This window comes from Dermacentor andersoni, chromosome 4, assembly GCF_023375885.2.
Source record: "Dermacentor andersoni chromosome 4, qqDerAnde1_hic_scaffold, whole genome shotgun sequence".
NCBI classification, from domain to species: domain Eukaryota; kingdom Metazoa; phylum Arthropoda; class Arachnida; order Ixodida; family Ixodidae; genus Dermacentor; species Dermacentor andersoni.
Genome location: NC_092817.1, coordinates 150,243,656 through 150,263,103, shown reverse-complemented (window position 1 = coordinate 150,263,103; position 19,448 = coordinate 150,243,656). Strand labels below are relative to the sequence as shown.

The following is a 19,448-nucleotide window of genomic DNA, read 5'->3' as shown; positions in this document are numbered from 1 at the left end:
TTGTACCTTTGTTCAAAATTCTATGTCAGCTAATTGTCGTGTGCTGCACAGCTTCGCTGGCAATGCACCTTTTTCTTCAGTTTTCGGCACTTCTGATGCACAAGGTCGCATGTCAATACGATGATAATTGCTTGACTTTTGTCTGCAGGTCAAATAATACGCTTCCGACCCTTGGGCTAAGTGAAGGCTCTTCGCATTACTGATTTGTCCAAAACCCATGCGTTTGAAAAGCAGCTTGTTCAGACTCGCGTGAACCAGCCCAGCCACTCCCGTGTTATACGCATTTGTACAAATGATCTATCGCATTATGCACATGCCGCGATCTAAATCTTCTAAAATTTTAGATGTCCACCAATCAAACGCATTAAAAATAATTTGATCAAATTCACACGTAGCCTAGACAAACGCGATATGTATTTTTGTGTAAATAATTCACGCCACACTAGCGTATATTATATTGTTTCAAGAAAATCTAACCTTAAGTAAGATATACAGAAGCGTTTTTTTTTTTTGCACTTCGCGCCCCATCGAGATGCTGCCGCCGCGGCCAGGGTTTCATCTTGCCCCATCGGGTTTAGCAGCGCAATTACCCACCACGGCGGCTAATAGTGCAAACTTAGCGAAAGTGCAGAACACAGAGCGCTAAGACACACTCAAATCGGTAAAATCGGCCGCTCACATAAAGCGTTTAAATAATATAGCGCGTTCTAGAAGGCTATTTTCGAAGCAACTTTGAAGTAACTAAAGTGACACCAATTGCAATGGCATATCGCTAAAGAACGTCACCGGTCGCTAAATAAAAATTAATTGCTAAGGTGACAACGCTGATTATTTCTCAGAATTGTTTATAATTATTGCGCGGAATGAAAATGCCATTAAAAATTTCATTGACAGCGCGTGCTTTTTACTTTACATTTTCTGATCCTATTAAAAGGTGGAAAAACCTTATTAGTGCCCACATTCTGAAAGTGATGTAAATTTCTGTGGCACCGCTCTCTACGGACGGCGTGGAGGCGCCCGCGTGATGCCTTCACATCTCCTACGCCGCGTGTTAAAGCTTGTGAGGGTGCCGCAAGTTCTTGCGCACCTGCGTACAGTGCAAGCGCAACATTAAATCTGGCTATCGCTGACAGTGCTTCGCAGTCCGGATTAAACTCGAATTTTTTTTTTTTCGCGCACAACTGGTTCCTGTTAGGTAATTGTGTGACAGCGTTATTTGACAAGTATGAATGTCTTCCAGGTTTGCGACAGGACGCGGGATCCCTTTTCTGGCACGGGCGGCGGGCCGAGGAGGACGCCCCAAGCGTGGCGTTGCTCCGGGCAGCTGGAGCCTTCCCGCTGGCGCTGACCAACGTGCCCGAAATGTGCATGTGGGGCGAATCGCAGAACCTGGTGGACGGCTGCACGCGGAACCCACACGACACGCGCCGAAGCCCCGGTGGAAGCAGCGGTGAGTACATCGTTTGTCCTCCGTTCAACCGTCGGGAACAAAGGGGACGATGTTCTGGCCGTCAAAGCGCAGTTCCCGCCTTGAGTAATACTTAGAAAACGTCATGCCTTCTCCTGATATGCTGTGATTATCCAATTATTAAGTGTTTTCTCAGGGCCCGGACACAACAATGTTGACGTTGTGTGTTGACTACGGCAATGACACGTGTAGATTTCTGTTGGCCAGATCATTCCATGCATGTTAAGGACATTCTCCTTAATTCATCCGTCAGCGATTTCTAGATATCGTTGTAGGCAGATCAACCTGATCTTCATGACAGACATGAGGGTTCGGGAAGATAGCTGTAGCCCAGTGTAAACGACACCTTGAGAAGGCGTATGATACGCCATGGCGTTTCGGTATTCTTCGGGACGTTTCCGTAATGGGTGTCTGTGGCAACATGCTTAACTGAATCGAAGGATATAGCTCTCATCACATGCTTCGTGTACGAGTGGGCAACAATTTGTCAAGAACATTCACCGAAGAGACCGTTGTGCTGCATGGAGGCGTGCTTAATTGCACACAATTTATTGTGAAAATGAATTCACTTGATACAGTCATTTTATACACCATGTTTTATTCTGCATATCTCGACTACGCGCAGGTAGGCTTTAAATCGTGCAATATTGTTATCTGCGGACGCCAGGTCCAGCTTCGTTTAAACAAATTATCTAGATGGGCGGATGAACACGTGTTTAAAGTGAATACGCCGACAAGTCCTTGCATGCTCTTCTCCAAGAAGAGAGGGGCAACACCAACCCGTAGTATTTTTATCAATGGAGATGAACTCACTGTCAGCAGTGGACATAAATTTTTAGGTATTATCTTTGATTCAAAACTAACGTTTATACCTCATGTCAAATATCGCAGGACAAAATGCTTGAAGACCGTGAACGTCCTAAAACTTCTGTCACACACCACTTGGGGTAGAGACAGAAAGTGCCTATAGGACCGGTACAAAAGCCTTATACGTACACGTTTAGACTATGGTGCCATGGTGTACCACTCTGGCCGCACCATGCGCGTTAAAGAAGCCGGATCCGATTCACCATTTGGGTATCCGCCTGTCAACAGGTGCGTTCAGGACATGTCCTGCGCAACGCCTCTGCACGGAACTGAACGAGTTGTCACTAAACTTGCAAAGATCATACTCTAGCTTTACATATTTTTTGAAGGTACACGCAAACACTGAACATCCTTGTTACGCTACTATAAATTATATGACGTGCACCGTACTGCTTCGCAACCGACCCATATCAAAGGAGCCCTTCTCACTGCGTGTGAGGAAGCTCAGTAATGGAATGGGTGTCCTTTTAGAACCTCGTCTAAAGGCCCCGGCAAAGCTCTTACCGCCGTGGCAATGGAAGCTTATTGAATGGGACACGTCGTTTATTCATGTCACAAAGCACGCTCTGGAGAAACACGTGCGAAAACACTTTCTAGAACTATATTTAAAGTACTCATGCCCGGAATTTTATACTCTCGTATCAAAGTCTTGTGCTGGCGTGTCTTTTGCAGCGGTTGGTTCATCATTCTCAGAATCTGATGTGTTGCACCCGGAAACAAATGCCTTCTCCGCTGAGGCATACGCAGTAATGTCGGCTGTTAAATGTATCAGGAAAGCCAACCTACCCAGAGCCATCATATTCAGTGACTCTTTGAGTGTAATAAGGTCCTTAATGTCGTCCCGCAATATCAAAACTCCTGTACTCAAAGAGCTTCAAAGTGTTGTTTTCACTGGCTTTACTCAACGAAAAATAACAAAATACATAGACGTTTCGCTACCTATGCGGGTGGCATCGTCAGTACATAAATGGCAACAAATGAGAAATACATCCTATTTATCTATGAAACTGCCGTAAACATCGTTGAGTAAAGCCAGTGAAAACAACACTTTGAAGCATGAGTTCCCCTGGCTTTTGGAACATTTTCTCACTCAAAGAGCTGTACTCACTTTTGTGCACTGCGTACATGTCAAACTAGCTTGTTGCGATCAGCTGGGTTCCCGGCGACAGAGGCACTAGGAGGAACATGCTGGCAGACCAGAGGGCTACATCTGTTACAGCAAAAGCGAGCGACACTTTCACGACTGGCCCTGTGACAGACTTGACGCGTTTTCTCCGCAGAAAAATTAGGACATACTGGCAGCGAATCTGGGACACTGAAACATCGAAAAAGCTTCATTTAACTAAGCCTCAGTTGGGTAATTGGCGACCAACGACGACACCACGGCGAACTGAAGTAATTCTTTCTCAACATGGGATAGGCCATACCTATGAGACCCAATCTTACTTGTTGTCTGGTGGTGACCTTCCCGTCTCCGCTAAATGTGGAGAGACGCTGACCGTCTTACATTTCCTGGTGGAGTGCCGTGAACCAGAATCTGAAAGAAGAAAAGCACTTTCCTCTAGCTTAAAACAGAATATTCCCCTTCATCCAGCAATGTTCCTTCATGTGTACTCATTTTTCAGCAGCAAATAACTTTTAAGATATTGAAATGATGTTCACTCATTAGAGGTTCTACGCCCGATGAATTCGTAGCATGACCTCTTAACAGAGGCTACTGCTGCGATAGTAGCATTTGTATGGAACATGCCTCCAAAGCCTTGCCTCCAAGGTTTCTGATGAGGCAGCAGAGCCAGTGGCATCATTTTTCAAAACATATCTTTTACATTCCCTGAAAACTTTAAAGCCATTGTCAAATTTATTACATTTGTGTTTTATGCACTGAACAGTGGCTCTATTTCTAGGCAAAGATACAGCCGTATTCCATCAATACTTTTCACTTCATTGCCCCCATAAATACTCATACTCACTTGCGTGGCGCTCTTTGGCCAGAGCTGGCTCTTGTGCCATCAGAGATCACATATCATTATCAACACTGAAGCTCAACTATAAATTTAAGCAGTTGATCTTCCTCTCTCACTCGACATGGGAATTCAGTGCCCTTCTCTCGGGCAATTGGATTGTCACACAGTCCACAAAACCCCACCCATGGTGTCGCACCGCACCGCCGGACTCCACCTCTGGTATCGGACCTTCGACCGGCCCTCGATGCAATAAAGAGGCAATTCCAGGTGAAACCGGGGTCGACACTGTGCCACGGAAGTTGTCAGCGTTGGCTCACTGCCTCAATTAGTACGCTCATTGTAAGGGCCAGGTTGTTGAGATTTTTGTCTTGACTGCCGCCTCCGCATCCAAGGAATGCGGCGGTTGGAATCACCTTGAAGGGAGGTTCTTCAAGGAAGGTCTGTCTATGAACACTCTGCGTCGGGCCCCATCGTTGTACAGGCGGGTGCTGGTGCTTCGAGTGAAGTACACAGACTGGCGTTGGCGTTTTGAGATGTACACGCTGATGATCCATTGCAGCTTGGGGTGCCCAAATTCTTCCCGTTCATAGCACCTTGGTCGTCACACCAGGTGTGACGACCCAGCTGTCGCTGGGTCATGGAACAGTCGCTGTCAATTATCTTGAGTTGACGGTGGTTTCGCCGCCAGCTCTTTGGTGTCGAATAGACTATGAAGCAAGGATCGAATTTTATAGCTGCACGCTCACCGGTGAAGAACCTTTTGTCTAGAAGGATCGCCAGGCACAACAATACCCAGTGACCTATGTTGAAGGTAAGGAGGTTCCCTTAAGAATGGCATGTAAGTAATGGCACATGCAGAGTAACATAAACTGGCATGAAACTAGTGAACTGATGAGTGGCTTATACCTAGTGCCGCACGCCCTTTGTCACGTGCCCAATGACCGAAGGTGGTAGGGCGGTTGGTTTCAAACCCGGTTTTCTCAGCACAGCCGTCCGATAGCGCCATGTACACGTTAGATCATGAACTTCCCAGTGACGCAAGTGGGCTGGAAAACGGTTAGACGGACGGACTGCTCATTTTCCCTCAAATAATTACTTCTCGCCACCTTGCGGGTTTCCACAGAACTATTACGTCAAAATGTTTGCCTTTACTTCGAATTGTTGACAAATTCAACTTCGCTCTACCATCTGCTAGCCGCCTGGTTAGATCAGGTGGTAAAGCGGCTGCCCCGGAAAAACGGCGGTTGGGGGTTCGAGTCCCGAACCAGGATGGATTTTTCTTCAACTGCGAAGCTTTTCTTTCGAGGAACCCGTATGGGTTTCCTTTGTAGCAGTTGTTACGATTGTGGGTGGGAGTCTAATTTTCCCTTAATTACCCGCCGTGGTTGCTCAGTGGCTATGGTGTTGGGCTGCTGAGCATGAGGTCGCGGGATCGAATCCCGGCCACAGTGGCCGCATTTCGATGGGGGCGAAATGCGAAAACATCCGTATACTTAGATTTAGGTGCACGTTAAAGAAACCGATGTGGTCAACATTTCCGGAGTCCTCCACTATGGCGTGCCTCATAATCAGAAAGTGGTTCTGGCACGTTAAACCCCACAATTTATTTTTTATTTAATTTTCTCTTAATTGATTGCTTCTCTCCACCTCGCGGGTTTACGCATTGCTATTACGTCAAACTCTTGCCTTCGCTTCCAGTTGACAAATTCGACTTCTAGTTCGACTGAGCCGCCTGCTAGCCGCCTGGTTAGCTCAGATGGTAGACCGGCTTCCCCAGAATGGCGGTGGTCTCGGGTTCGAGTCCCGGTGCAGGACGAATTTTTCTTCGACTGCGAAGCTTTTCTTTCGAGGAACCCGTATGGGTTTTCTTTGTAGCAAGTGCCACGATTGGACGGATGTCTCATTTTCGCTTAATTACTTCTCTCCACCTTGCGGGTTTGCGCAGAACTATTACGTCAGAAGCTATTACTCTACAATGCATATGTCGCGTACGCCGGCAGTGCCGTTGTAGAATCGCATATGGAGCAATCCAAGCTACATTTCACCTATCGGGCTGGTTTCATAGTGGCGTAATTCGGCAGTAGGTTTGTAAGTTAGATTGTAAGGACCTTACTAGCTGCAGCATAAGGAGCTAGGCATTTTATTGCGTAAAAATGTAAGTTGTTTACTTGGTTACGTCATTTCTGTTCCATATATAGCCCCTATACACCCTCTGCAGCACGCAGAAGACGTTTCACGCACCCCATTGCGGCTGCGTCCCTGATACACGGCCTACCCTATTTACAAAAACATTTTTCCCACACCCTGCAGGTGGAGAGGGAAGCCTCCTGGCTGCAGCTGGCTCACTGATTGGCCTAGGCACAGACATCGGTGGAAGCGTGCGGATACCAGCCGCGTACTGTGGTGTCTTCAGCCACAAGCCAACAGCCGGTGAAAACTATGCAGCGAGCTTTTCAAATTTATCAATTCAGTAATCGTTTTTCTTCTGCCCACCATGATAGTAAATTGACTGTGACACCGTCCTCGTGAACGCAAAGTGATATGTTACATTGGAAACTGCACCTGCGACATTCTGACGGGGTCCGTGAAGAGCGTCAGTGCGTAGATTTCGGCAAACATTTGTGGCCCAAGAGAGTTTCAGTTAAGTGACCTCGAATACGAATACGTCTTTCGTGAGTCAAGGGGTTAATTATTAGCATCATAAGACACCATAAATCCACAACTTCTCTCATTGCCACTTCCCTACCCCTTGTAAATAAATGAATGTTTTCTCCTGCTCGCCATTGAGTCCTGAACTTCCTCTAATCACGCTTTCACTATTAGAGGGAATACTTTACATTTGCCAAAATCGGGCTCAGATGGAGGCGATGATGGCGCTACCGTTGTTATGCTTACCTCTGCCCTTTCTCACGCTAACCTCAGGAGCGGTGCCCAACACTGGCCTGCTGCCAGATGTTGGAGAAGATCTGGGGCAGTTCAACTGCGTGGGCCCCATGGTCAGATTCGTGGAGGACTTGCCGCTGATGCTCAACGTTCTGGCAGGGAGTGCGACCAGCGGGCTTAGACTAAATGAACAGGTGTGTGCGATTTTATGGGGTGCTGTTGTAGAGCGAGTGAACGAGTCACAGTTATCGCGCACATAATCGACACAACGGTGAGCAACGCGAAAAATGCACAGCGTCACGCAGTTGTCAGTGTGTTAAAGTATAAAATATTTATTGTAGAGTCTACCATAAAATAAGCCTGCTACTCCGAAGCAGTGAAAGAGCTCTGATCGAACATGCAGGCGAGTATAGACAATTTTTTTTGCTTAAATTCGTTTGCTTTATTTAGCAAGGTAATTTCTGTATACGTACAGCCGTCTACTCAAAGCTTTAAAAAAGTGCTGACCGAGCGCAAACATTTATTTAGAGGGGACAAAGAAAAGGTAAGATTGTGTATCGAAAAAAAAAAAAGCTTATTTCATAAATGACCCGCCAAAAATGCTTTATTCAATAAGTCGGGGAACGAGTAAGATATTAGCGTAGTTAGCTTTCTTTTCCACCCGGCAACTAATATCTCTAAATTTCTCGTTTAAGTCAACTTACAGAAACAGCCTTCAAGATGCGGATTATAAGGCATCGTAAAAAAAGTTCAGGCCCACGATTTCAAGAAAAGGAGGACACGAAAGCTGAGAACTTGCTAAATCAATCGCAGTTCATTCTTATAGATTTCCTAATTATTACTGATGAGATTGACGTACATAGCTTTTATATACGAATGCTATATTGTGTCACCGAGGTAGTGTGCATAATAAATGTTATCTCTCTGCACCGAAGAGATGCAAACAATATGTTTTTTTTTTCTTTTCAGGTAAATCTAAAGACGCTGAAGCTGTATTACATGGATACAGAAGGAAGCCTTTTCTTGAGCCGTGTGACCACTGAGGCTCGCCGAGCAGTTAGACGGGTCAGTGCTTTCATAAAATCTCCACTATGTCACTTTGAACATGTAATTAGAAAAGAAACGAGTGTACTGTTCTTATGTCCATTTGCTGCGAGATTTAGCGTAATCGCACCCTTGTAGAGATCGACTGAATCACGCATAGTGTGGTTCGTGCCTTGCGATGTCTGCCAGCCACTACGTGTTTACGTGTGTGCGTACGGCGTGGGTATCGTCTAAAAATTGTTTTTACGTGGTAATAGCCCCCCCCCCCCCCCTCTTCCCGGTTCTTCGACACATTGTGAGACTACCAAGTGATCGTGAGAAGGTCTTACCTGCTCATGCGGAAAACCGAGAAACTGAAGTGGTAGTGAAAGAAATATTGTAAAATTCTGGGCCACTTAAAGTGTTCCCCGCATCTAGAGAACGTATTTAAATGGAAACGACTAGCTTAAGCACCATCATTCATTGGCAAACAACGCATGCAGGACACGCCCGGTTGGCGAGCACTCTACGAGGAGTATGAGCAATCTTAGCGCATCGCACTGTGCATTTGCTCAGCGAATCCAAAAACCTCGTTGATATGTGCAGCTCAATGAGCAAGCCGGCAGAACGAAGTAAAAAATTACGGTCGAGCTCATCTCAAGCTGAATATCGAGGTGAATGCGATTAGCACTGCAGCAGTGTAGCGACACACCGTATTGCCACTATACCGAAACGCGTCATCTAAGTTGTGTGTATGCAGCCGGGCTCATCTACTCACACTTCCCTATGGACACGCTGCTTGCGAAATTTAGCGGCAGCACCGCGATGTCCGCGGGCGGCGTCCATATGCATATATATTGAAACAATTCAGATTGTCTGGTTGCGTATGGTGCGGTTTCGATTAGGGCCAGCACCGGATAAATTTTAAAGAGCGAGTGAGCGAAGCAACTTTATTAGGAATGCCTGTAGAACGATTAGCCTTCCCCTGCGGGGTACGCGTCACCGTGACGTGGCCATGACGTCTTCCCAGTGTGTGGCGCCTCTACTCCGTCCGTGGCCGCACTACTCCCTTTGGTCGACCGCGCCTGCCCGTGTTTTGAGGTGGCAGCCTCCCTCCGGTTTCGCTTTGCGTTTCGAAGGCCGCCGTGATCTGCTGGACGGCCTGCAGGCTTGGACCTCTTGATCGTAGCACCTCGTTGCGGCCTCGATCCGCGAAGGGTCGTTGTCATCGTTGCAGCTTCGTGCGGATTCTTGGCACAGTCCCAAAGGATGTGAGCTGCAGTGACTCTTTCCTTTCGGCACACACGACATAGGTCACTCATACAAACACTCGGGCAAAGGCGCCTCATAAGCACCGGAATGAATAACGACTCCGTCTGAAGTTGTCGATATAACATCGCTTCCTAACGGTTCAAGCGCGGATGAGGTGGCGGGATAGTCCTTCTCTCTAGTCTGTACCATTTCACAATTTCGTTTTAGAAGGTGATTCTGTCCTTGGTTTCCCACCACCGCGACGGGTCGATCGCAGTAGCAGCGGCACGGTTGGTTAGTCCTCGCACCGCCGCGTTCGCCGTCTCGTTGTGGTTTGCGTTGCCGCGATCCGACACATCACTGCCCATGTGCGCCGGAAACCACTTGATCACGACACACCGATTTTCACTCGCGAGATCGACCGCATGCAACACACGCGTGGCTTGACCACACACCCGTTGCTTTGGCGTACTTTCTCATTGCCGTCCTAGAATCACAGAGCACAGTCGTGCACTCGGGGTCGGCAATGGCCAGGGCAATGGTCACTTCCTCGGCTCGATGTGCCCCGCGAGTCCGCACACTCGCCAAAGTTCTCGTTGCACCGGTTGATGCCCCGACGACTGCTGCGGTGAATGCCTTTCTATCATCTGAATACTCTGCCGTGTCCACAAACACGGCACCCCTGTCTTTGGCATGGAGATCGATGAGCGCCATGGCTCTCGCCCCCGCCGCTCTTTGTGGAACTCAGGGTTCTTGTTTCTTGGCACCTTACAAACCCGTAACCGCCTACTAATTGCGTCTGGTACAGGCACTTCTGTATTTTCGGGTCCCCTTTCCTTTGGCCCCAGGCCTAGGTCACACAGCAATTGTCTGCCCGTTCTTGTTACCGATAACCGCGCGAGCTGGGTGGTCCTCTGTGCCTCGGCGATTTCTCCCAGGGTGTTATGCACTCGCAGGGCCGGGAATTTGTCGGTTCTTGTGCAGTCGAGAAGTCCGTGTGCTGCCTTGTACGCTTTGCGTATGAGCGCATTGATCTTGTTTCGCAAGTACTGCCTCCAGTAGTGGAAAGCAGGAACGTATGCGATGTGGCTTACAGCGAAGGATTCCACTAGCCGGGTGATGCTTTCTTCCTTCATGCCTGCTGTTCTGTGTGACATTCTCTTGATGAGACGAATGGCCTTGGTGACTTTGGCCGCGACACGGTCGACCGTCTCGCCGTTCACTCGTTTGCGCTCAATCAGCATTGCTCAATCAGGATCGTGTGACCGCCGCTCGTCTTGATCTTTATTGTCTCTTGCTTTCTCGTAGGTTCGTTGCCTTTCGCCTTCCTAGCTGCTCCTTTCGGTGGAATCACCAACAGCTTAGACTTGCTTGGGGAGCAGGTGAGCCCAGACCCGTCCAGCTGCTCCTCGATACCGTCAACTGCCTCTTGGAATGCACTCTCTATGTGCCCATCGCTTCCTCCTGGGACCCAGAGCGTTGTGTCGTCGGAATGGATGGTGTGTCGGAACCCCGCAACTCACGAGAGCCACTCGGCCACCCCTCTCATTACAAGGTTGAAAAGTAATGGCGAGATGATCGAGCCCTGGGGGGCCCCGACACGGCCGAGCTTCTTTTGGAGCCGTAGGTCACCGGCGATGATCTCGGTGGTCCGCTCCATCAAAAAATCCTTGATGTATGCATATGTTCTCTTGCCCATGTTTAGCCGTGACACCTGGGCCAGGATCGCAGAGTGTCTCACTTTATCAAAAACGCTCTGCAGATCCAAACCCAAGATGGCTCGCTTGTCTTTTGTGTTGGTAGTGGCATCGAGGATTTTATTTTTCAGTTGTATCATGGCGTCCTAAGTTCCGAGCTTGTTTGGAAACCCGATGCCGGTGTTTGGATAAAGTCCCGAATCTTCCAGGTACCTCTGCCACCTTTTTATGAGTACATGCTCCAACAACTTGCCCACACAGGACGTAAAGCGAGATTGGCCGGAGGTTCTCAATGTTGGGTGGCTTGCCCGGCTTGGGAATCAAGATGATCTTGGCTGCTTTCCACTGCCGGGGTAGTGACCCGCCCCGCCAGCAATTGTTGAAGCATGCCATGTGGTTCTCGATGTCCGCTTCGTTAAGATTTTTCAGCGTTCTGTTCGTAACGTGGTCGCGACCAGCGGCAGACTTGCGGTTGAGATCGTACAGGGCAACCCTTACTGCACATACTTCAATGTCGCGATCTAGCCTCTCGTTTGCCTTTCGCCTTGGTAGTCCGGGTGCGTTTCTGCGAAAGTGACCGGCAGGTACTTGTCGTCGAGGCGTTTCTTCACTTCGTCTTCCTCGCGGTCGGTCAGCGCCCTGTGAACGATCTTGGCCAGGTTGTTGTGCTGGTGAGACTTGGTCGTGGTCGTACCCAAAAGAAGTCTCAGCATACTCCACGTCTTGCCGCAATGCATCTGGCCGTCCGCTGCGTTACAAACCTCCTCCCATTCCTCAGTGCAAAGCACTCTGCTATGGGACTCAATCTCGCGGTTGAGTTCGGCGACCTTCTTGCATAGCTTCAAGGGGTGTAGGGTAGCGCGATTAAAAGACTGGACGAAAGAAAGACGCACAGGGACACTTCTTTTGTCCCGTCTTTTAATCGCGCTACCGTACACCCATTGAAGATGTACCACCAACAAGCCCACATTGCAACCCTCGTGATTTTGCGTAGCTTTCTGTTTGTCTGCTGCGCCTTCCACCTCGATAGGATGGACTGCATGCTTGGCCGCGATGAGGTGGCCCAGGCGGCTGTCGACCCTGTGGACACGCTCGTCCGTCTAGACTTCCTTGGCGGCCTCTTCTACCTTGTTTACAATCTCAGTCGACCACTCCTCAATGTCTGTAATTTCGGTGTGCTCCTCGGGTAACAACCCTCGAAACGCGTCCCCATCCGTAAGTCTATGTTTCATAAAGCTTCTGCCGACTTCTTCGTTGCCACCGAGCGGGACAGCGACCTCCACAATCTAATGGTCGCTGCCCAACTCGTGCCCCGTGTTTCGCCATTCAAAGTCCCCCGTATCACCGCCGTTACCCCTGACGAAAGTGAGATCGGGCGTTGTGTCTCGGGTGATCGAGTTGCCGATTCTTGTAGGGTATGCTAGGTCGATGATTAGACTTAGCCCCAAGTCGGTAGCATCTCGCATTAAGTCCCTACCATTTGCCGATGTTGTGGGGTAACACCAGGCTTGATTCTGCGCGTTAAAGTCCCCGCAGATTACCAGCCTGCTGTCGTTGCACGCTTTGTGCAGCAGTGCTTTGAATTTCTGCTTTCTGTGTGATGGGCTACTGTACATGTTTATCAGAAAAGTGCTTTCCTTCTGCTTTTTCCACGTAACCACCTCTACCATGGTGTGCTCAGTTGTGCTTTTGCTCAACAACTCGTGCTCTACGTACGTGATGCCTTTTCTCGCCAAGGGGCAAACTCCCCTGCCGTTACTGCCGGCCGCCGCCCGGAGGCTTGGCGGGCTGGCGTGGGACCGGTAACTTGAGAGCTTGACCTTCTCAATGAGGATCACATGCATCATGATGATATCTGGCTTTCTTGATACTTGGCCAGGGCCGGAGCTCGATTTCGTCGGAGACGTGGCCATCTCAATCTCGGACGCCACGTCGTATGATTCCACGCCGGGGTCAGGCCCAATCACGGCGGCCGCGGATAAAGCCTAGTCTTAGCTCACCACCGCATGGACGCCGGCGAACAAGTTCCAGAAAATGGCGAAATACTTGCCTTACGTAAAAATTGGGTATCGGACGATTCGTAGCGCCTTCACAAATATACTGGTAACAAGGAAACTGCGATTTGAGTCAAAAGACACTGCCAAATCGGTCATCGAAGACGGAGCCAGTGTCAGCGTTCAACTAGAGAATCACTTTGTCGTCGTCTCCATCCATTCTAAGTCCATCATTTTAAATTTGGATGGATTTTTTAAATCTATCCATAATTTTAAAGAATGTTTATTTTGTCCTTGAAGAGCGGCACATAACCAGTGACCCATGTTGTCGTCAATGAGTCATTGATGAGCAGCCCATACCTACTGTCACATATCCAGTGCCACGTGCTCAGTGACAGACGTTGGTGTTAGCCAGGTTCGTTGAAGAGTGGCACATAACCAGTGACCCATGTTGTCGTCAATGAGTCATTGATGAGCAGCCCATACCTACTGTCACATATCCAGTGCCACGTGCCCAGTGACAGACGTTGGTGTCAGCCAGGTTCGTTGAAGAGTGGCACATAACCAGTGACCCATGTTGTCGTCACTGAGTCATTGATGAGCAGCCCATACCTACTGTCACATATCCAGTGCCACGTGCCCAGTGACAGACGTTGGTGCCAGCCAGGTTCGTTGAAGAGTGGCACATAACCAGTGACCCATGTTGGCGTCAATGACTCATTGATGAGCGGCACATAACTGGTGTCACAATATCCAGCCTCATGCCCACCGACGTCGGTGTCAGATAGGTTCGTTGATCTCATCCATTTTCATGCATTCTATATCCAGTGCCACATGACCAGTGACATACGTCGGTGTCACGTTGAAGAGTGGCACATAACCAGTGACATGTTGGCGTCAATGACTCATTGATGAGTCACATATCCAGTGCCACATGCCGAGTTACATACGTTGGTGCAACATAGGTTCGTTGAAGAGTTGCATATAACCAGTGGCCCGGTTGGCGGGCAAATTATTAGAGAAACTGACACATAGCTTCTGAAAAGTGCCTGAAGTATTCGAAGAATGCTTATAGGATTAAAATCTTGAGCCAACTCAGACCTTCACTTCGTAATTTTTTTACAATGCAAAATATTAAGGTGAATTTTGATGGGGTGATGAATGAAATAATAGTTTTCAGAAGCCGCTGGGAAATGTTTATTCAACATTTTGAATAGACTTGTAGTGCATGACCTATCCATTTTGGGCGCTGGTACTACTAGCGTCAACAGACGGCCTAGCGGAGAAGCTTTTTCATGTTCCCTTGCAGACGCTACCAACGCCTTAACGCTAGGGAGAGAGTACTTCAGTTAATAATCCGGCGTTTCCGCAGCAACGAAAACAACTAGCGCCATCCTTCAACTCTGGGCGACCAATTCCCCTCTTTCACAATACTCTTTACGGCTTCGCTAGGTCCGTATACATTTCAGCGGAAGACAAGGAAATTTATTCACGCGTAGGCACACTTACAACTGTGGTATGAACGTAAAGTACAATATAAGGTGCAGCACATGTAATACATCATACTTGATGTAAACAAAACAGATAAGCAAATTAAATAATAAATGGTGTTTGCTTGACGCTGGCTTTGCCACACACAGCAACAACAACAAAACATCACTACAGCGTCCACGTAAAAGCATTATTGTCAGCCTGGAATTTGTGAAAGACACTCGGGGCACATACCAATACAAACTCTCAACTCAGGCAAACAGAATTGAGCATTATTCTGGCTGTAGAGAGACTTCGCCTCGGGAGACGGTTAGGTACCGCGTAGATCAGCGGCGAAGAAACTCAGCTTCACCGAGTTTGAACAACTGTTCTTCAAGATGACCCCATACTATCACCCGTAGTTTCCGCATTCTGGGGTACATTGCTCTACTTGACTGCCGAGATCGTTATGCAATGTTGCAGAAGCACCACAGAACGTAGCTAGAGCTGTAGTAAACGAGACTCGGAAACCGATCTCCGCGGTTTCGTGGCCGCACGATGGATATTCCAAACATTCTTGCAACTAGCTTCCAGAAGGTGCGTGCTACAACGCACTCCTTTACTACATGCGCGTTGATCTCTATTTGTGCGCAATGAATGCATTTATCATTCGCTACCATATGCCAGCGTTCAAGCCTGTCTCTTGTAGGTAGGATGCCCCACTGATATTGCCAATGAAAATCCTTCACTTGAGAAGGCAAATCTGGTGAAAGCGCGGCTGTCCATGTTTGTGTAGTACCTGTCCGTGGAGCGTTAAGGAGCCCGTGTCGCAGAAAATCCGGTGTCGTTTCAGCAAAAATATGTTCGAACCACATATACCCAAGCCCTCCATGTGACCCAAGGAATTTACTGAGATAATTTAATTTCTCAAGTAAAATACATGGAGAAATCGTAAACTAGGACGTACACACAACCTACAGACATGATAGCTCTCGGATTGTAATTTGACTACATGAGAAAACATAATTATGTTACGCGAAAACTCAAGAAAACCCTGTTTCTAGCGTTTCTGCAATTCACAGACCAGCCACGGCGTGCGCCACTTGCGCGCGCCGGCGCGCGGGTGCCTTGGGGATCACGGAGCGCCGCGCCCGGTTTCTTGCACTACCTCCAACTGGCGCTCGCGTCCGGCGCGTCGCGGCACACGCAAGAGGCCGCGTTTCTAGCACACAGCGCCCCTTCGTGCATAGCGTTCGCGGCCAGCGTTTCCCGGTAAACATTACGGTTACATGCGCTCCAGTTTTTAGAAAGCGTGAAAAACAGTTAGGGATCTTTGAATGCTATCGCGTTCCACTCTTAAAGGCGAAGCTTAAGCGTCCTCCAAATTTTTCTGTCTACGCTTTCGAATTTTTTCGGCTACCGCGGACAGCAACAGCACAATCGGCGGTAATTTATCTGCGTCGTGCGCGGCTATGTAAGATTACCTTGGAGGCTCGGACATTTTACCGATATATTTGTACTTACAAGCTCACCGAAGGTAGGACCGTGACTCTTGTATTCTTTTAATACCGTTTCATGTTGGTGCCCTTGATGAGGGGACAGCTGCCTCGGTGATGTGAGCAATTTTCCGCTGCGGCTCTCAACGCGCGTGAAAAGAAGGGAAGACAAGATGGTCTCGCACCGGACGGCGTCGTTCCGTGAACGATGTCTTGGACTCAGCGGTTGGCGACACATCAGCTCGATTACGTGAGTGGAGGTAGTGGCAGCACATCGTGGAAGACACCGAAATGACCACAAACCATACGGCTGTGCTACAAATGTAGCACAGCCGTATGGTTTAAATGCAGCCGTATGCTACAACCATACAGCTGTGCTCAACCTTCGCCGCGCGCGTCAGGTTGTGAGCACTGTGCTGCGGCAAGTGTGATGTTACCGTTGTTTCGAAGGCGTTAGACAAATTCTATCCCAACTCTGCGCCCATCTTACGGTCTACCTTCACTTTTGTTTCTGTAATAATCAAAATAGGTGACATTATTTTTGCAACGTTTCTTGTCTCTGTACTCTACACAGGTGACCCAGTACATGAGGGGTGCACATGGACTCGAAGCGCATCGGCTGCACCTGCCCGAGATGCGATTTGGCATGTTTATGTGGTTTAAGGTAGCCGGCGTCAAGCAGCCCAAGCCTATACCCGAGATGTTCCGTCCCGGTGGCTTCAACACGTTAATCGAACTGCTCCGCCATCTAGTGGGAGCTGGCCGGCACACACTGGCAGCGTTGGCTGCGTCCAGCATGGCGCCTCTTTGTCGCTTCCGTTCGAAGCAGAAGGCTGCAGACTACATTGCCTCCTTAGAAATTGCCCGCAATCGGTTCGAGGAGACGCTGGGGGATAACGGAGTGCTTGTCCTGCCCGCCGCCACCAGCGCTGCTCCGTTCCAGAATCAGGACTTGCTATTCTTTGATTCGCCTGGCATGACGGCACTGTTTAGCTTGTTCAAGGTACCCGTCTCGGTGTGCCCTGTATTGCTGTCAGCGGAGAGATTGCCCCTGTGTGTCCAGGTGGTCGCGAAGAGGGGAAACGATAGGTTATGCCTGGCTGTCGCCAGGGAGATCGAGAACCGCTTTGGTAGATTTGATCTTTCATCAAAACCGCAAGGGCGAGTCTGACGTCTCGGCAAATGACACTTCATTATAGCTGGCCCGTCTTGTGAGGGCTTCTTATGTTGCCCAGATTTGCGAAGATGTGTCCAGGTGTGTGCAATCGCAAAGGAGATCAGTGCCTCGGATGCAATAGCTTGTACGTATGCAAAATAGTTTGTAAATTTGTTATCATGGAGAGTGAAAACATACGCCGTAAAGAGCATGTGCCATTAAAAAAAATGATGCGTCAAGTCAGAGTATGAAAAGGTTTTCTGCTGTTTATTATTTTAAACCATTGCACAGAAGACTTTTTCTAGCGGTTTGTTTTACAGGAAGTATAAATAAAATAAATAGTCACTTTCTCGGCTTAATTCTTCGCAGGTGTCTCTTGTGTGAAATCCGCGATATCGATAATTATGCAGTCAAACTATTTAGTTTCACTGGCGGCTTCCACGCGGTGCTCCAGGTTTTAGCTCTCGACGACCCTTTTAGAATCAGCAGCTCTGAGCAAGTGACAGAATTTTTGAAAGTCAACACTCACGTAAGCTTCTCTGTCTTCTCTCGAGACATTAATTGTGATTTCTTTTACTCATTACATCAAAAAGAGCTACATCAATGCGTGGAAGGCGTCATTGACAACTGCGGCATAGTGGGCTTCCAGAATGAAGTCGGTCTAACCGCTAACTAGCTTTTAGAACTTTTAAAGTTTTACTTGTCTTTGCTTGGGTTGACTCAACGTTTTTACAAAGAGAAGGTGCATGCATTGGATCCTGTCTCGCGCCTCTATTAAGCAGCGTATTTCTCGCACATTACGATATGATTATGTGCACTATCCTGAAAGGGTCAAAGGTTGTAAAAAATTTTAGGTATATCGATGATTAGTATTTTGACAACGTGACAATGAATGCTTGACCAGTTTTTCGCGAACGCCTCCAAGGACTTATTTTGTCATGTGAAGAGCCTGCTAACAGTTCCATTAGGTTTTTAGATCTCGCGCTTGTTTTCTGAAACAGTCATGTGTGTTGGTGCTAAGGGAAGAAAGCCCAGGGAAGAAAGCCATTCTACCGTATTCATGAGCGCATTCCAAACTAGTTAAGCGAGGCATCAATAATCTTTGTTTTAAAAACGCTCTTCTAAAATCCTGCTATCACTTGGTACACAGAAGCTTTGAAAACCAGGTTTCGTGCCTAAGCGCAGCTGGCTACCCCTTGCAAACGCTGACAGCACTGACTGGCGGCATGTTAAGAAAACGTGATCACCCGGAATCCGCTGCCCTACAGAGCTAAAGCAGCAAAGTGGTTGTGATGCCGTACTTTCACCAATCTTGCCATAACATGAAAAAAATTTGGACCCATGTTGGCGTTGACGTCGTCCTTTCTGCCCCTTTCAAATTGTCTAGCTTGTGCACAGAAGTCAACAATATTACAGAGGCGCCATGATTCGAATAAAAAAAAAACACTGAGAAGCGTTTGTTTCGTGCATGGAAGGAGTGGTGCACCGTATTCCTTTAGACTGCGGTAAGGAATACATTGGTCACACGGGAAGGTTCCTCAATGATCACTTACGGGAACATTCGAACAATGTTAATAATCTGGTAACGACTAGTCATCTGGCCGCGCACTGCTCTCGTTGTGGCTGTAAACCCTTGTTTGACAAATCAAAAGTGATATCTAGGAACCCAGATCGAGTCACTACGGAGATCATCGAGGCATTCCAAATGATATGAAATGAAATAACTCTGTAAGTGGCCCATCTGTGTAACTGTCAAAAAAAGAAATCATGTTCCTGTCGCTGTGGCGGCTTGTGGTGGATGACTGGTGCCGGAAGGAAACCTATGTTGCGATATTGGCCGGTCGCACGAAGTTATATATGTGGTAGCCATGTGCAATAAAAGTTCAGCTGTTAGCATTGCTGTGTCTTCGTTCCCTTTTGTTGCCGTCGTGTTTTTTTTGCTTCCGGAAAGGCTCGGAAATTGGCGCTGTTGCTATTAAGGCTTTCATGCGTCAAAGTCGACTGAAGTACACGCGGCCGTTCAACAAGTCTGGACGTTGCGTACACAGAAAATGAAATCAGTTTTTCAGCATTCGTTCTCGAAGCGATACGTGATAACAGCGTTTCTCACAGGCTCAAACAAGAGCATAGTGGGCTTACGTCGGGTAAAGTATTTTTAGTCTTGCGTGTTAGTGACAGA

At 48.1% G+C, this 19,448-nt stretch overlaps 1 protein-coding gene across 1 annotated transcript in view; it reads left to right on the top strand.

Annotated features, from left to right (window-relative positions):
• The window catches only part of LOC126537920 (fatty-acid amide hydrolase 2-like), a 39,722-nt gene extending 20,557 nt beyond the window's left edge, over positions 1-19,165 (top strand). The window contains exons 3-7 of the mRNA XM_050185040.2: positions 1,241-1,450; positions 6,610-6,729; positions 7,222-7,376; positions 8,152-8,247; positions 16,688-19,165. Coding sequence (XP_050040997.1) covers positions 1,241-1,450; positions 6,610-6,729; positions 7,222-7,376; positions 8,152-8,247; positions 16,688-17,284 — 1,178 coding nt within the window. The 3' untranslated portion in view covers positions 17,285-19,165. The remainder of the gene's footprint in view (positions 1-1,240; positions 1,451-6,609; positions 6,730-7,221; positions 7,377-8,151; positions 8,248-16,687) is intronic.
• The last annotated feature ends 283 nt before the right edge of the window (positions 19,166-19,448 follow it).